At 43.7% G+C, this 17,873-nt stretch overlaps 1 protein-coding gene across 3 annotated transcripts in view; it reads left to right on the forward strand.

The window, feature by feature from the left end:
- The first annotated feature begins 899 nt into the window (after nucleotides 1–899).
- Nucleotides 900–17,873, forward strand: part of PPP1R9A (protein phosphatase 1 regulatory subunit 9A) — a 145,532-nt gene continuing 128,558 nt past the window's right edge. For 2 of the 3 annotated variants that reach the window (XM_075049515.1, XM_075049532.1), the window contains exons 1-2: nucleotides 1,192–1,391; nucleotides 2,799–4,486. In XM_075049515.1, the coding sequence (XP_074905616.1) occupies nucleotides 3,023–4,486 (1,464 nt within the window). In that variant the 5' untranslated portion in view covers nucleotides 1,192–1,391; nucleotides 2,799–3,022. Of the gene's footprint in view, nucleotides 991–1,191; nucleotides 1,392–2,798; nucleotides 4,487–17,873 lie in introns of those variants that run through there. The other variant, XM_075049523.1, reaches the window with a different exon arrangement.

Here is a 17,873-nt window from a genome sequence, read left to right on the forward strand (position 1 = left end):
AGATTAACTAGAGATTGACACCTGTGAACACTTGGAATAGTCTATAATACCCATGCTTCAGTCTCATTAAAACTAATGAATTAAGTTTGTGAACCTATATACCGAACGTCTCTATTTTCAGTCTCTGCTGTCTTAATTATGTATGCATAATAATTAGTTTTCAGAATTTGCAGCGTACATCCCCAGGCCATTTTCTGGATCTTTATTCAATTAGTTTAACGAACTTTGCTTAGGAGTTGCTACGTGATTAACAGTCATTACCTCCTCGGATTGCCGATTTTACAAATTACCTAGATACCTCGCGTTCCACAATTAAGTTTTCGTATTCGCTGCATAAAGCCAGAACATTTTTGCGGCGAACTCACCCACCTAACACAACAATAAGGGCGTGCTGGTTGTGGTTGTACTCTCGCGGGTAATCCACCGCCATCCGCCGCCCCAGCCAGCGGCTGCCGGAACGAGCAGCGTTCACCGAGCCGGTCAGGGGTTTGCCCGGGTTCGTTACCAGCACGTTACTCTTCCGTGCAGGCTGGGGTAAAGACCGTAATGGCCAGGGAGGGGGTTCGCTGCGTCGTGACCGGTAGCGAGCTGGTGCTGGGCGCGCCCCGCAGGTCTCCCGCAGCGGCGAGAAGCGGGGGTTTCCCTGCGGCGGGCCGCCGGCGGGACTCGGGACCCTGCGCCCTCCCGCGCGGAGGCGGGCACCGAACCGGCCCGGTCCCCGCGGGTCGGGCGGGAAACGAGCGTTCCCGGGAGGAGGAAGGAGGCGGGCCGCGGCGGGGCGGCAGCCGGCGGGGCTGGGCGCCGGCGAGCCCGCCGCCCGGGGCGCGGAGGCGGCGTGGCCGCGGCCGGGCCCGGCCTCCGCCGCTCGGCGGTAACCGCCCGGGGCCGGACTGCAGCGGGAGCGCGGCTGGCCGCCTCCCCCGCCGCCCCAACCCCCCCCCCCCGCCCGCCCGCCCCCGGCGGAGCGAACCACTGCGGCTCGCCGGAGAGGTGAGGCACCTGTCACCCGCCGGCGGCGGCGGCGGGCGGCCCCGCGGCGGGCGGCGGCGGCGGCGGCTCGGGGCGCCTCCCGCGGCGGGGGCGCGGCGGCCGCGCCGCGGCGGAGGGGCGGGCGGCGGGCGGGAGCGCGGCTGCGGCGGGGCGCGGCGGCTCTCCTCCCCCGCGCTGCCGCCGCGGGTGTGCGCGCGGAGCCGTAACGGTGCCCCAGCCGCCGCCGCCGTTGCCGTCGCCTGCAATGGCGTTGAGGCGCCGCGGCGGTTGCTGCCTCCTGTCAGGCGGGCGGCGGCAGCGGCCGTTCTCCACAGAGGCGCCGAGCCGCCGCGGGCCGGAGGAGGAGCGGGGGCAGCGCTGAGGCGGGAGGCTGGGGGAAGCCCGCCGCGGCTCTCGGCTGGGTAAGGCGGCGTGCGCGCTCGGCGGGAGACGCGCCGGGCTCCGCCGGGGAGCAGCCCTGTCACCGGGCTTTTGTTTCCCGGGGCCCGGCCGCGCGGGGGCGGCGGGCGGCTGCCCGGGCTCTGCCCCGCCGCAAGGTGCTGCCGCCCGGGGCCCCGCGCCGCCAGCCCGCCGGCACGGCGCGGCGCGGCGCGGCCGCCCGAGGGGGAGCCGTCGCCGTCGCCGTCGCCGCAGGGGCTCCGGCGCTGTCCTCTCGGGTTAAGTTTATCGCCTCCTGCGAGACCGGCGGCAGCCGCCGGCGAGTGGCCTTTCCGATCGCCCGTGGCGATCGGCGCCCCCCGCTCGGGCAGGGGCGGCGGGACCGGAGCGCGGGGCGGCGCGGGAAGGGGCGCGCCTCTCCCGCGGCGGCGGCGGCGGCGGCGGGGTTCCCTGCCGTGGAACGAGCGCCGTGCGTTGCGGCGCCCGAAACGAGGCGTCCCCGTCGCGGCGGGAGCGGCGGCGGCGCGGCCGGGCGCGGGCTCGCGGAGCCGGGGCCGGGGAGGAGGAACGGAGGGGAAGGCAGAGGGGTCTGGGTCTCGGGGAGCCCGGCGCTGCCCTTCGCGGGCGTGCGGGGGCCGGGCGCGGCGGCGGCCGAGGCCGGGGAGCTCCGCGGCTCCGGCACGGCGGACCCCTGCGCGCCCCCTCGGGCCGGGGGGTGGGAGCGGATCCAGCCCCTGGCTCGGTTTCTGCAGCTCCTCCTTGGGCGCCTCCAGGCCCCTCCAGGTGCTGAAACCGCTGCCCGTGACGAGGGGCAACTTTCTCTGACTGGTTTTCACTTTCTTTACCATGTCGGCTGAGGATGTTAACTTTGGGTGCAGTTTTCCTTATTCCTTCGAGCTGCGGTTTAATTTGCCTTTCTAAGTGTATTATGTTTGATGGTATTTCTACCATTATGTTTCTCTGAGAGAGCAAGGGTTGTCTTGCAGTGCCTCAGGGAAGCAGAACCATCATGTTTGCATGAATTACTTTATAGTTAGATGTAAGTAACTCAGAGGTTTGGTTTGGGGATATTTTTCTTTTAATTTTTATTTTTTTAGAAAAGTTCAATAACACAGAACTAGTGTTACTTCCCTTGTCATATTGCCTTTCCTTTGCATGCACGTTTGTGGCATGATGTGATACTTTGTGAATGGTAGGATGCGATAAGCTGTTCTTTCACTACAGAATGATATTATAGATTGCAAATTATGCAACAATCAATTTGAAAAAGTTTGTAATGACAAGTTTTCTTGTGTCTGTGCAGTGTTAGGTTGTATTTTTTTACTATTTTTTTGTAAACACATCAAATAAAGGTAAATGGAAATTGTGGCTTATATTTCAAGAAGTACAAGTACCCGGCGTGATTCAGAAAACCCTTCTTTCTATTACAGGTTAAATCAGCCGTTGTTCTTGAGAGTCTTCAATTGCACTGCTTTGTCAGAATTGACCACATGTGTTTAGATATTTGCCTCCAGATCTTCTGTCCAGTATGGCCCTGCTGAAGGGCAGTGCCCCCTGAGAAAAACAGTCCTCAAGCAGAATCTTGGCTGTGACAAACTACCAAGAGCAGTACCACAGAAACTATGTAAGCTGGTTCTGTGCTTCTGGAGTAAACATGATGAAAACGGAGTCTTCAGGAGAAAGATCGACCCTCCGAAGTGCCTCTCCTCACAGGAATGCTTACAGAACTGAGTTCCAGGCGCTGAAAAGCACCTTTGACAAACCGAAATCAGATGGCGACCAAAAAGCGAAAGAGGAAGGAGAGGCCTCGCAAAGCAGGGGAAGGAAATATGGCTCAAATGTCAATAGGATTAAGAACTTATTTATGCAAATGGGCATGGAGCCCACTGAAAGTGCTGGAGTTACCTCTAAAACCAGGGGGAAGGGTGGCCCTCCATCACCTCAAAGACGAATTAGGCCCAAAGAATTTGTAGAGAAAGCAGATGGTTCAATTGTAAAACTGGAATCATCTGTCTCGGAAAGGATTAGTAGATTTGACACTATCCATGACGGTCCTTCCTATTCCAAGTTTACTGAAACTCGGAAGATGTTTGAGCGAAATGCTCATGAAATGGGACATTCCAATCGCTACTCCCCAAAGAAAGAGAAAGTTGTTTCCAATGAGCTTCCAGATGAGTGGTGCAGCTCTAAGTCTCACAGAGGCAGCACTGATTCACTGGACAGTCTTAGCCCAAGGACAGAGACTGTCTCTCCAACTGTGAGTCAGCTCAGTGCAGTTTTTGAAAACACTGACTCGCACAATGTCATCGTTGTAGAAAAGTCAGAAAACAATGAAGAGTACTCTGTAACTGGTCACTATCCGCTAAACCTCTCATCTACTGTCGCAAATATCTCTTCCCCAGTTGCAAACCTTGAGGGTTTCAGTCCTTTGAAAGATGCTAGCACGTGGTCTCCCCCAGCCAAACAGAGTACAGGCGTGATGTCTGTTGAGAACTCTCAGCAGAATAGCACGCCTTCAGCACCGAGACAGAAGACATCCACAGGCACTTCGGCAGGTTCAAAAACAACTGAACAAATAAAGAAGAGTACAGAGCCAAGTGCTGATTCTGTTGAGAGCTCTGCAGCGAGTCAACAGGATTTGGTCAACGTGCTTGACAGCGAAAGATCTGTGGACAGCTGTGCTAGGAGTAAATCAAAAACAGAGACAGAAGTTTTGTTGCAAAAGGAACGGTCAGAACATGCAGAGGGTATCTTTGATAGACCCGAAGCTGCAGAATTACCAAGAAATGTAGCATCAGGTGGTGATTTTGCCACAGATGCTGTTTCAGATGCTACCGAGTCCCATTATGATGAGGCAAGTGAAAAAGAAGTGCATGAAGATGTGAATAATTTTCAGAGTTCCCATGTGTATATGCACTCTGACTACAGCGTATATCGGGTACGATCGAGATACAATTCTGACTGGGGAGAGACAGGTACAGAACAGGATGATCAGGATGACAGTGATGAAAATAACTGTTACGAACCTGATATGGAATATTCTGAAATTAATGGATTGCCAGATGAGGATGAAATCCCAGCCAACAGAAAAATACAGTTTAGCCGTGCTCCAATTAAGGTAAAGTTTCCTACTTTCTTTTTCTGCACTTTGGTTCTTTTTCAAATGCAACTTTATTTGAAGTAGATTTCGACATCCTATCTTGCCTCTGAAAAGATTGCAGAGGATCTTTCGATACATATTCTTATTACAGTCAGCCAATGAGCATAGTCTTAAGTGGAGTAAGGAAGTTGAGCTCTGATGAGCTTGTGTCATTTCCTAGACTACTTGACGGCTGATTAAGCCAGCAAAAATTGAGAATGACAGCTGGGTTTCTGAAGTTTGAGAATTTCAACATGCATGTTTTGACTTACATGACTGAACTGTAATCACATGATGAAATGTAGAAGTGGGTATTTGGTGGCCGTTGTGCTGCTTGGGTTTTTTTGTTTTGTTTTGTTTCATTTGAAATCACAGCTTCTTTAGATTGAATGGCTTTTCTTCAGCTCTCACCAGATGTTCTTTAAAGTCCCTGTGTTTAAACACTGTGCCAGGAAATAACAGTGTGATTCTGTCTCATTAGTAGAGGACTATTAATATTCTGTGTCTGAATTAGCATCATCTTTTCTAGTAATATTGTCACTTTTTAAAAACTTTGAAACATTAATATATGTATATCTAGTATATCTCAGTGCTACAGAAAGGCAGAAGGCAGTTGATTAAAATACTTAATGAAGGGTGGGTTTCTTGGAGAGCTTTTTTGGTTTGTTTTCAAGTACCTTGAAATTACAGCTAAGAATGTTGTTTCAGTACTTTCAGTTCAGGAAGGAATAACTAGTCATGTTTTGTTGTATCAGCTTTTTGCTGCTGAGTCTCAGGTTAAGTATAAAAGTATTTTACTTCCAAGTTGTTTATAGTGCACGTGGTCTCAAATGGACCATTCAAAAACATAGCCATTTTTCCAGAAATGGCTCTTGAAACAGCCATATATCATGGAGAAGTTGAAATCTAAACGTTTTAAGATTAAAAATATGTAATTAAAATTGACTGTATTGACATTAATTGTGTGAGTTTAGCAAGGAAAATTACTAAACCAACAAACAGAAGTTTCACTATCAAACCTGAAGTATGTGATTTACGAAATCTGCATTTATGCCACCTGTGGTTTAAGTTAGGGTAAGATGTGTATTTGTATTAGGAAATTTTCAACTGAATGAAGCAACCAGGTTTTCGTATCTGTTTATTGGGGGGGTGGAGGGAGGGGAACTGCCTTGTGTTCTTCATGCTTCAAAGAGATCATTTTTTACACTGAAACAAAATATTCCAAGCTGAGATAATGGATTTTTTTTATTTTGTTGTGTTAGTATTTTATTCAGGCTTGTGTCATGGACCAAAAATTCTAATGGTGTTTGTGCTCCCTCTAGATTATTCCCATAATTAAACTAGCTGGTTTTCTTTAATATTTTTTGGGGAGATGAAGTAGAGAAAACTTTTATTACAAAGGATTATGTAAGTTGTCCCCTCCCCACCTCCTTCCCCCTCACGCTGTACTAATAGACAAGATGATGTTCTCTCTTCTGAAAGATCTACCAATTATGTGCAGAGGTTTGTTTTATCATATTTATTATGGTTCTATCAGATAAGAATCCTGAAAGTGACTCCACTGTTCTGAAAGAGCTAACAGTGACATCCATACTTGAGTATATTGCTGTGATCTGAATCATGCTGTCATGCCGAGTGCTAAAAGAGTATTCTCTCAATTATTTAGTTATAAAATTTTTCTTTTCTTCTCAAGTTTTTCATGCTATATTCATTTCAGATTACATATTATCAAGTAATAATAACAGTCCATCAGGAAAATGCTCTGAAAGTCATTTGTGTAAATAATAAAAGAGTACATTTGTCACGGTTTTAAGCGTAATGCACTCTTAACAAGCTTATCCAAAGTGAAAGAATCATTGCTTTAATTATTTTAGCATCTTTATTGTAGATAGGAAGAAAACAGAATAAAAGCTGCATTGAGAGAGAACAGTGTAGGAGGGATTGGGAAGTTTGGGAGATCCCCTACTTTTTGTCCCAGGTGCCTCCAGTGCATGCAATCTGTTAGTCATGTGGGGAAACAGAAGTGAGACTATGTGGAAGGCTTGCACTATGAGAAAGAAGTGCAGCGGAAGTTGTGGAAAATTAAAAACTGCTTCTCGAGCCTTCCTCCGTTTTCTCTGCAGCACTCTGTAGTTCCTTTGACAGAGTCAAGCAGCGTAAGCCCAGGCAGGCTGCCAGTGGCCTCAGGTCACTGCCCGGCCATGCCTCTGCGGGCAGGGACCTGAGAAGGGCAGCTGGAGAATCCCCCGGTGGGTCCTTGGAGGCTCTTGAGTCTCTGGGCTCTTGTGCTGCCTCTCGGACAGCGCTGCCAATTTGGCACGCTGCTAGGAGGTTATGAACTGGCTCTGGCAAGCAGTTTCTGCCCAGCAGATAGGTACCAACGAGCAGTGCAGAGGGCAAGGGGGACTTCGAGTTCTGTCCCCTCGCACAGTGCTAATGGGTGAACTTAACCGATTGCTCCCCGTACCCATCCGTTACGTGGGGATGATGCTTGCTAGCTGAACAGACAGCAACTATTTAAGAATGCTTCTTTTCTAGGTGATTTTGTGTGTTAGTGGGCATAACTGGTTTCATTAATACTTTCCTGAGCATCGTCTCATGCATAGCATAACTGAGAGAGAGGAAAATACAAAGCAATGTAGGAGTATTTTCTGAACTGTTGAAAACTGATTTGTCTTTATTAAAACAAATCAATTTGTACTTGACTACTCTGCTAGATAATGGTGTGAAAAGTCCAACCCAAACTCTGGCTGTTTAGCATTGATTTCACAGTATCGTACTGCCATTCTTCTCCTATAGGTGAGCTCTGAAATAATTAACAAAATTGGCATTTGAATGTGTAACCTGTGAAATGAGTGAGTCGTTATTGCCATAAAGTTGTTACTTGAAGGTCTCAACAGGTTTACATAAACATCTTTGAACTATTTTACCAAGGGATTTTTCAGGTAGACTTGTTAAGAAGTAAATGAGAAGAGTGCTGAGGCTGAAGGGCAAAGAGATTTCAGTTACCACCAAGGGGAATCCTTTCTGTCCCTTTAGGGGAAATGCTGTGGACTGTGAGAAGTAATGAAGTATAGGCAGATTGATGAATAAATAAAATCTTACTCATCAAACTGATGAAGACCGAATTCTGCTCATCTCCCAAGCAGGACAAAAAACCCAGTTATTGAGAAACTTGCTATAAATACTCAAGTCAAAGGAAATGCAGGAAATTCTACTGTGTTACAGTCTGTAATTTTGCTATCAGAGATCCCATGCTCCATGGGTCATTTACTGTCCTCTAGGATTATGGGATATGTTTGCTGATCTCATCTCTGTTGAAAGTCCCTTTAGGAGTAGGTGGCTGCCCAGGGGCCATTGCAGGCTTGGAGAGTTTCTAGGTATTTGGAGTGTGGCATCGCTGACGTGAGCAGTTGTGCGTGTCTGTGGGAGGTTAAGTCAGCTTGAGGCTGTTCAATAAAAAAGTAGCCTAAAAGGGCCCAAGAGTTGGTGCTGTTAGTGACAGTGGGCATGAGTGTGTTGCTAAACAAGGGATGTGCACATTGATAATAGCAGTTGATATGAGTGTTTATATAGGAATATAGAGGCCTTCATCAGCACTGGCCTGTTCTTGTGTTGGGGTATTGTGTTTCTGCTCAGGGATAGAACTGAAACTTTCCAAGGCAAGTGTAACAGCTGAAAAAGTTAAGTAAATGTAATGAGGAAAAAAATACCCTGGTCTTGCCAGGGATACTTTTCTACACAAAAAAGCAGAAACTCTGTAATTTATTGGCCTTTTGTTGAGTTTTGCAGGGTTTCCTGGGGGTTGGGTTATATGCTGCTTCCCAAACATTGTGGGCTAATTGGACAAGGTTTGCCAGTAGTGCAAAATTCATTAGCTCATGGCTTTCTACACTCTAGCAAATGGAAATGTATTGATTGTCCAAATCATAGTCCTTTTTGAGCCATGCTTCATTCATCCTGGATAGAATTAGGATGGAAGAGCAACGTTCACCTCTTCTCCTCTCTCCAAGTCCAGAATGTCTGGTATCTTGATAGCTGATGGCTGCATCTTCAATTAGTGCCCTATTTCTGGCACCAGGTATACGTTAAACCATTTAAAGCTGCTGGCAGCAATCGGTGTCTCTTGCTGAGCCTCCTTTTGGAGCCTTCTGCTCTGCTGACTTGGCCCTCCCTGGCGAAGAGGTTGGAGAGGGTTGGGTAGTATGTGATCAGACTGGATGGCAGACAGCTGGTAACTTGGGGTGCAGTGAGGGGTTTTAGCCCAAGCTGCTGCTGCAGTTTTCAGGGTTCGGTAGGGTGCAGTGGTGGTGAAGGGACCTCTCTGCAGACTTCTCTGAGTTTTGGGGTAGGTGTGAGAGAAGGTAACAGGAATGGAAGGGATATAGCAAACGGCTCTTCCATGCTTCAGCTAATTCCAAATGAAGGGATTATGATCACTAGTGCCTGTGCCTCATATGTTCTTCCTCTCTTTTGTTGGGCAGTATGACTGAATCTTATATCCTTCAACACTTCAGTTTTGCAGACCGTGTTTTGTTCAAATGGTCTTCAGGAATCCAAATTTGTGCTTCCCTCTCTTTTTTTTGAAGTGAGCCTTTAAAGAGGTTTTACAAGTGCTGTGACTGTAGTTTAGTGTAAAATATAAATGACATTTGTCTTTAACCGTTGTTTTGAAATTTCTTATGAACTAGATGGTGACTTTTCTTATTAAACATCAGTTCAAGGAGCAAGTCTTTATTTTAGTTATTCCTCATTTCTCTCACTAAAATGTATTTGGGAATGTAAATAGTGGCAAAGAAGGAATCTGAAACAATCTGACACTAATTACTTTGGAAATTTTTTACTCTCTAAAATATTATTCTTCGTTTGATAAGCTTCAAAATAAAGTATGCTGGAAACATTTTCAAGTTTTGAAATTTGTTGAAAAAGAAAGTGTTTCTTTGCCTGATTCAGTGTTTAGTATGGTATTTATGTGTTGTTGTCAAAATGTTGATGAACTATTTTGCATCATAGAAGTCATAAGTGAAGGTTACCCATCCACAAGCGCTGTACAGTCCTGGGCTCCAAACTTGCCACTGCTTCTATGCGTGTTTTACTTAAGTGAATATGGAGTTGGATTTAGATGACCTCCAGATCTCCCTTCCAATCTCAGTGAGCCTATGATTCTATAAATAAAGTAGTCCCAGTGGGTGTTAGGACATTGGTTGAAGGCAGATGTGGAAGACAGGACTTGCAGAAAGATCCTCAGGCTATATCGGATTTAAAATTATTACAGAATCTGAGAAATTCATTCACATTTGAATGGGCTGATTAAGAAACTTTACAGATGAAGAAAGATGTGAAAGATGTGTAGCTTCCTTCTGAAATCACTGAAAGAATATTTTGCTTTCCTTAGATTTGTTTCTCTACTCTAGCTCCTGTGTCCATGCTTTGTTTACAACATTAGGAGTGGATGGTAGTTCTGGCTGAAGCATGAAACTAGGCGTTAAGTAGGCTTAGGCTATGTCTCCTGTAATGTTGAATAAATCACTGAACCTTTGTGCTGGTATTTGGATTCTGTAAAATGGGCAGCAAGTTGGTAATTAATTCCATTAATCTTGACTTGTGAAGTAGTTTCACATACTGAGCTATTGCTTGGGTAGCTTGCAACATGTATTCTGCTACATAAAATGACCTTATACTTTTTTCAGGTATTGTGAAGTATGGGAAATTCTGCAGGCTTAAGTAGTAATAATATGTGTTGTACTGCAAGGATTGTGATGCTAACTTTCATTATTTGTAAAAGTTAATGTAAAACCAGGTTCTTTGTTCTGGTGGTAGGATATATAGAGCGTTTCTGGGACCTGGTCTTTTATTTCAGTTGCATTTGTTACAAAAGGCACAAACTTTTATATATATTTGTCAGGGAAAGGAATGAGAAGTAAATATTAAGGATTCAAAGACTGGATGCTCTCAGATAAAGAACAGTAGTGACAGGATAAAGCATTCCAGAACAAGTTGCTATTTTGGTTATTAAAGGGTCAGTTTGCTCTATGTGGTTATCACGTGCATGAAGTGTATTGCTGAGTTGGAATTGTATACTTTCACTGGATGAGTCTTTCACACACAGTAATTTCAAGTGCAAAAGAATTTTCTTGTATTAGGTATACATGGAATTATTGGAATACAGTAGATGGAATAAAGTTACTTGCCTACCACTATATGCTGTGGAGACTTTAACTCTTGTATAGGTCATAATTTCACTACTAGTTCTAGGGACCAGTTATTCCTGGATGCAATGTTCACACACCCTTACTGAACTAAAAAGAAATAATGTTGCTTTAAACTGGGTTTTATAAGCATTGAGGACATTCTAGAAGAGCCGTTTGTAGAAAACGAGTTTGGATTGAATAATTGGCATCAGAGGTTTATGTGGTTTAGATTGAAAGGGGTTTCTAGTTAAAGGTTTTGAATTTCAAAAATGCAGACTGAGAAACTGTAGGGAAATGGTTTGACATTAGATGAACCAGAGCAAAGGTAGCTAATGGTGGGGTTCTTGGAACCTCTTTGATTCAGAATTAGAAAAGGTATGTAGGATTTGCGTCCCAAGAAAAAGCAGAATACACGAGCAGAATAATTGCAGACCTAATCAGAAGAAAAGCCAGCCAAAGAGAATATCAGAAGCTAGCCAAGAACTTGCAAGGAGTGGCAAAAGTAGTTGTTTAAAAAAATGAAGACTGTCATAGAGTTCAGAAGTCTAAAGTGTGATTAAGATGTTGCCGAAAGTCAAGCTGAGTTTGACCTTGTAAAGGAAAATAATCCAAGTAGTTAAAAGCTATTTATCCATTAAAAATGAAAAAAGAAAGGAAGCTGGGCATTACACAGTGAGCATGAGGTTATGATCAGAGCTATCATCCCCAGCTTGTATTAATATTTTGCCTTCATTTTTGGTGCAGTTGGTTGTGTCGAACATGAAATCGGGATTAAGAGTGAAATAAAAGCATACAGGTGGAAACTCTTACAGTGGAAATTCTTACAGGGAAATGAAGATGAAACCTAAAAGTTCATAGTGCTGAGGTTTGTACGGGGCTTGGTGAAAGAAGCTGTATTTTAGAAAGTCTTGTGGCAAACATTTCAAAACAAACAGAACACTATCAAAATAGAGATGGTATTTAACTGCGGAACAGCAAATGCAGAAGCTATTTTTCAGAACGTAGAGAAGAGGTGGTTCTGGCAGCTTGAAATTTTTTTTTTTTTCCTGTAGCAAAGCAATAGAAAAAAACCTAAAAAGAATCAAGGCAGGGAGGCAAATGGAAAAGTGTCATACATGTAAATGGATTTATGAGAGGTAGCATATAATGTCTGCCTTTGATAAGATAGAAGACTGTTAAGAATTTCAGTAGTTCTGTCTCAGAAAGTTGGAGTGTGCTAATGACAGTTGCTTTTGATGGAAAGTGGGGAAGCCTTATCATTGCATAGGATTACAGTAAAATATGGATGACTGGGAGGACTTCAGTAGTAGGGATGGATTTATGAGCTAAGAAGTTTTATAGTAAACTAGTGATTCATTTGTAGGGATGACAGCTAAGGAGAAAGCCACTCTGGGTCTCGCTTGCACAGAATGACAGCAGTAACCTGTGGTGCGATGCAGCTGTGTGGAAGGAAAATGGCATTCTAGATACATGAAGCAAAATATTTTGGTAGTGGTAGTGAGTGTCATTTTATAGCTGGCTAAGGAGACTTCATCTGGAATGTGTCTGGTGGATTCTGCTCAAGGCGAATGAGCTTGCAGGAAGAGTTGCAGCAACTTGCTGCTCTTATCTGTCTTTTTCTTGGTTAATTCTATCATAAAACAGGGAGCTTAAGAAATTTATCTTGCTCAGTGAGGGATGACAAAGCCTGAAAAAGAGCATAATTGCTTCTCTGGTATATCCAGAAAGGAAAAGCACCTGAAGGCTAAGGGGCAGCATTCCACTTTTAAGGTGGAATTGAGCATTTTCCGACTAAGATTAAAGAACTGTAATAGCAGGCACTCTTTTACTGTGTTCCAAATAGACTACTGTATTGTCTAACAGTGTCTATTAATTCTGTTAAGGGTTAGAATTTCCTTCAGGACTGTTGAATTTGTGCACAAATAATCTATTAAAAAAAGTATCTGACACTCCTGTAATTAAATGGTACAAAGCGATAGCTGTTATTCTGTGATGTCCTTTTTTTATATAGAAAGTATTCTAGTGAGAGCAGAAGCTAATTTTACTCACTAGAGTTGATTCAAGAGACCTGTCAGATCACTCAGATATTTCTGTATGATAAAGTCAGTGGAAGGTGTGAATACAGAATTTATCTCTGAAACCCGTTTGCCTTGCGTTATTATGCATACAGATGCACTTCTTAGTCTATGCACATCTGTAACTTTTTATGTTCCTCTCTGCAGTTTCCATCTGCCTTAGTATTCAGTGCATAATCTCAAGGGCATAAGGTGCTGGTTGACACTGGAGGGATATCTTAATATTCAGACTATGCTGCATGTAGACCTAGGGCCTTTTATTTGATAAAATACTGTATTTCAAATTTACAATTCACATTATTTGTTTAAAAGCAATAAGCTATAGAGGCTTTTAAAAGTCATGCTATCAAACTCCTAATTCATCTAGATCATGGCCTTTATGATAAAAAAAAATCCCAAGGTTTTATCCAGCTTGTAATCGTCTTTACATCTTTATAAGCTTGCAGTCATCTTTAAGATGGACTCCGGCATATTTAGATACTGACATATTTAGACTCTGTAGATATGTAGATTCTGACATATTAAAATATTTACCTGTTAGCTCTGCCTTCTTAGCAGCCCAAAGATACCTGTTCATTAGTGTTGACTTGGGTGACTGTCCAGTAGATTTTATTGTGCATGGACTGCTTAAACAGAATACTCAGAATATTTTAATACTGTATTTTTTTGCAAGGGCAAACCAGAGAGAACCCATGAATCTAGAGATTTAGAGCACTTTTGAAAAAGCTGGTGATTTAGAAGTGTGGCAAAGTGCACTAATGCAAATGAGAATGTTTCAGTGTGGTGTTTGGGAGCATGGGGCTAGCAGTCCACGTAGTTCTTTACTCCTCTTTGTCCAGCCTTTTTCTTTGAAGTAGTTGCTCAGTTTTACCTCCCCTTAATTAGTCTGGCATGTTGACTAAAAATTGCCACCTTGATGTTTTGCACATTTCTTTCTTGTTGATATTTAAGATGAGGGGAGGGAAATACCATTAAATGGAGGGGTTATTTTTTTCTTTCTGTTTGTTTTTTTTTCTTTTTCCCCTTGTCTCTGTATGGCCAGTAAAGCAATTTCCAACCTTAACAGCTGTAGATCCAAAATAACTGCTAAGACTTACTGTGGTTTACAAGTGCATGACACAGTCATTACCAGTAAGTCTTGACCATTGTAAAGGGGAAGTTACGCTTTACCAACCTCATAACATTCTACAATGAAGTGACTGGCTTGATAGATGAGGGAAGAGCAATGGGTCTTGTCTACATTCACTTCAGTAAGGCTTTTGGCTTGACATCCTCACAGAGAAGCTGATGAAGTATGAGCTGGATGAGCAGACAGTGAGGTGGACTGAAAACTGACTGAACAGAGAAGTGGGCAGACAGGAACCTCATGAAGTTCGACGAGGAGAAGTGCAAAATCCTGCACCTGGGGAGGAAAAGCCCCATGCACCAGTGTATGCTGGGGCCACCCGACTGGAAAGCAGCTTTGCAGAAGAGGTTCTGGGGTCCTGGAGAGCAAACACTATGTTGAACATGAGCCAGCAATGTGCCCTTGTAGCAAGGAAGGCTAATGGTATCCTGGGCTGCATTAGGAGGAGTGTTGCCAGCAGGTTAAAGGACGTGATCCTTCCTCTCTATTCAGCACTGGTGAGGCCACACCTGGAGTACTGGTTCCTGTTCTGGGCTCCCCAGTACAAGAGACATGGACATACTGGAGAGAGTCCAACAAAGATTGGATTTAGATTGGATATTAAGAAGAATTTCTTTACTGCAAGGGTTGTCAGGCATTGGAACAGGCTGCCCAGGGAAGTGGTTGAGTCACCATCCCTGGAGGTATTCAAAAAGCACGTAGACAAGGCACTTCAGAACATGGTTTAGTGGGCATGGTTGATGGTTGGGCTTGATGATCTTAAAGGTCTTTTCCAACCTAAATGGTTCTATGAAAGGTCCATGAAGATGATTACAAGACTGGAGCATCTCTCCTATGAGGAAAGGCTGAGAGAGCTGGGACTGTTTAGCCTAGAGAAGAGAAGGCTTGGGGGGATCTTATTAATGTGCATAAATACCTGAAGAGAGGGTGCAAAGAAGATGGAGCCAGGCTCTTTTCAGTGGTGCCCAGTGACAGGATCAGAGGTGATGGGCATGAACTGAAACACAGGAGGTTCTGTCTGAACATCAGGAAACACTTTTTCCCTCTGAGGGTGACTGAGCACTGGCACAGGTTGCCCAGAGAGGTTGTGGAGTCTCCATCCTTGGAGATGGTACTCAGAAACCATCTGCACATGGTCCTGGGCAACCAGTTCTAGGTGGCCTTGCTTGAGCAGGGGGGTTGGACCAGATGACCTCCACAAGTCCCTTCCAACCTCATCCTGTGGTTCTGTGGGCTCATTTAAATCAGAAAAAAAATATTTTCCTGATAGTGAACTTTGGCAAAGCAAGCAGCTAAATTGCATCCAAGATGAATTCTTTTAATTTTATTATTTGTAAAATATACTAAATTACTTCTCCTATTATTTATGAAATTAAAAGAGTGCATGAGGTGCAAGAGTGCAAAAGGTTTTGCAGATCCGAAGGTGGTGCAGCAGCCCCAGTAGGTTCTCCCTGATTGTAATAGTTAATGTTGTTTAAATACATATGAATATTTTAACAAGAACTCATTGAATACAGCTTAAATTTTTACCTGTAATTACAGATAGTTAAGTTTAATTTAAGGATTGATAGCAGCCTTTTAATGTTTCCTGTTAATGAGAACCTAGACCCACCACTGTCAACCAAAATAGCTATCTAGGAAAGGATTTTAAGGGTTTTTTTGGACATGTTTTGTTGCGTTAACAGCATGAGCAGATTGACCTAACCTTCTAAGTAACATTTAACAATACAAAAAAATTTGGTGGAAATTTTTAAACAAATATTATTAGTTAAATATTTATGTTTAAGAGGAGAAATTAAAAACAGCCTGTACAAAAATAAAACTGTTGAGGAGTAGTGTTCATTTGCAGTGGAGGTAAAGCCCACTAACATTTTGCATATAGCAGTAGCTGAAGTCTGTATGGCTGTTGCTGTCCTGCAGCTGGGTAAGCCTTGGTTGGAACAGAAACGTGAGCCGAGCACTCGGTTGAGACCAAATACTCAAAAACCCTGGTCAGGCTGGTAAATAATTCCACACTCTGCTGTACACCTTCAGTGCAATCTTAAAATTACTCATTTTGTAAAATGTACCGAGCTGCTAACATTGTCTAGTTTATCTATGAAATCCTTCCGATAATGATGGAGAGAGGCATCTTGCTGATTTCGTAAAGCTCAAGAACTCCCACAAGAGAGGCCGATGTGTATGGCTGAAGATGACCGACAGCAATTTATAAAACGTGAGAGAGATTAGTGGGAAGTTTTTTGAGTAGCACTTTGAATAAAAGGATTAGAACTGAAAGATAGTGAGTAAGTTTAAAGTAAATTGTTCTTCACTCCTTTGGCTTAAAAGTGGATCTGTTAGAGCAAGGCTCATGGCTATGTATGATCTATGTTATTTATTTTATTTTTCTAGTCCACAGGGTTGCTTGTGTCTCGTAAATCCTGGACAACCCCTGTAGTTAGTCCATATATAGTTAATCCACAGCAATGAAAACCATGGGGGCTTGGCCAGGGTGGTGGTGGAGCAGTGGGGGTCTCCTACCCCAGCCAGGTGACGGGGTGGGAGTGCAGGCTGAGTTGGAGCCTCATCAGCACTGAGGACCCTGCCCTGGCTGGGTCCTGCCCCAGCTTTCGTAAGCCAATGCAGGTGGTACACAGTAGCGCTGCACTCGCAGCATTTAGGACTCCAAGAAGCCGTAGGGCAGGTTTGTGGCCTTTTTTTAAAGAGCTAACTGCTTACCACTGCATAGTAGTCCTGCAGTATAGCATTATCCGAAATATGCAGTTGAACCCTCTCTTTGCCATTTTGCCTCAATTGACTTCCTGATGTTATCTGAGCATTGTAGTCTGCCTTGTAGATTTTTTTTTTTTTTTCCTTAAAATGTAGCTTCTGGTTGTCTTCTTTTTTCCCCCTGTGTTGTTTCTGGACACTTCCCAGGCTGTAGTTAGTTTTGTTGATGGTGTAGGACATAATTTCATTTTTTAACCTTAGTTTTCTTGGGTGATATAGTTGGCATTTTGCATTACATTAAAAAATAATTTCAAAAAAAGAGTCTCTTTTAATTGTCAGTTTATAAATTTTTCTCACTGTTTTACATAGAGCATGTTCATCACTCAAAAGACTGAAGAATTTACTGTGGTGCTTTTTTTCCATTGAGTTTATTTTGTTACAGCATTATCTGTGGATTTTGTTTATTGTTTTTTATTATTTGTAGTAACTAAATAACGTGTGAAATGTAGAGCTTCATATCCATAGAGGCTCTGTAAATGCTGTTCATTCTCTGGTTGTCTTCTCCACAGATCTTTCTATCTGATCTCACTCTTTGCTTTTGATAGCTTGCTTCTTTATTGTATGAGACAACAAAATCTAGATGTGCCATATGTCCCATAGCAGTTTTCCTTAAAACTGTGGCTGACACCTGAGAGGAGAGGAAGCATCTCCTCTGGGCTGTGTTGCATGGAGTATCTGCTTCACCTGGCCAACTTACAGGGATTTGCTGCCACCCATTTTTAGAAGCTACACTTGCACACCTAGAAAAGTAAGAATTAACAAACTTATTTGTGTATGCAGATACTTAACTAATAAAATATTGTAGTGGTAATTCATCAAAAGGCTTTGATAGAGAAATTTTGGTCTTAAAAACTCTGTAATATATTCTTATATGATAAATATAATGCTCCCAAGGGTGTGGAGCTTGCTTTAGCTGCAAGAATTTTTGCAGTGCAAGGTAAACCTGCCAGGAGGGTGTAGCAAAAATGTCTGTTAAGGGTAAGCATGGCGTGACTTCTTTCTGGTATAAGGTATTTTTTGTTCTCTTTTAAACAAGAGTGGTACTATAATCATGAAATACTAGATCAAATTCTTTGTCTTTTATTAGCACTGGAATTCGAAGATACAACATCACTTGGTGACTTGCTGAATAATAGTTGTCTTTTAATGACTGGCTTGGATTACTTTGAAAATGAAGGTCAAAATTTTATCTTTTGTTTCACTAT

This window comes from Buteo buteo, chromosome 2 (assembly GCF_964188355.1).
Source record: "Buteo buteo chromosome 2, bButBut1.hap1.1, whole genome shotgun sequence".
Classification (NCBI taxonomy): Eukaryota; Metazoa; Chordata; class Aves; order Accipitriformes; family Accipitridae; genus Buteo; species Buteo buteo.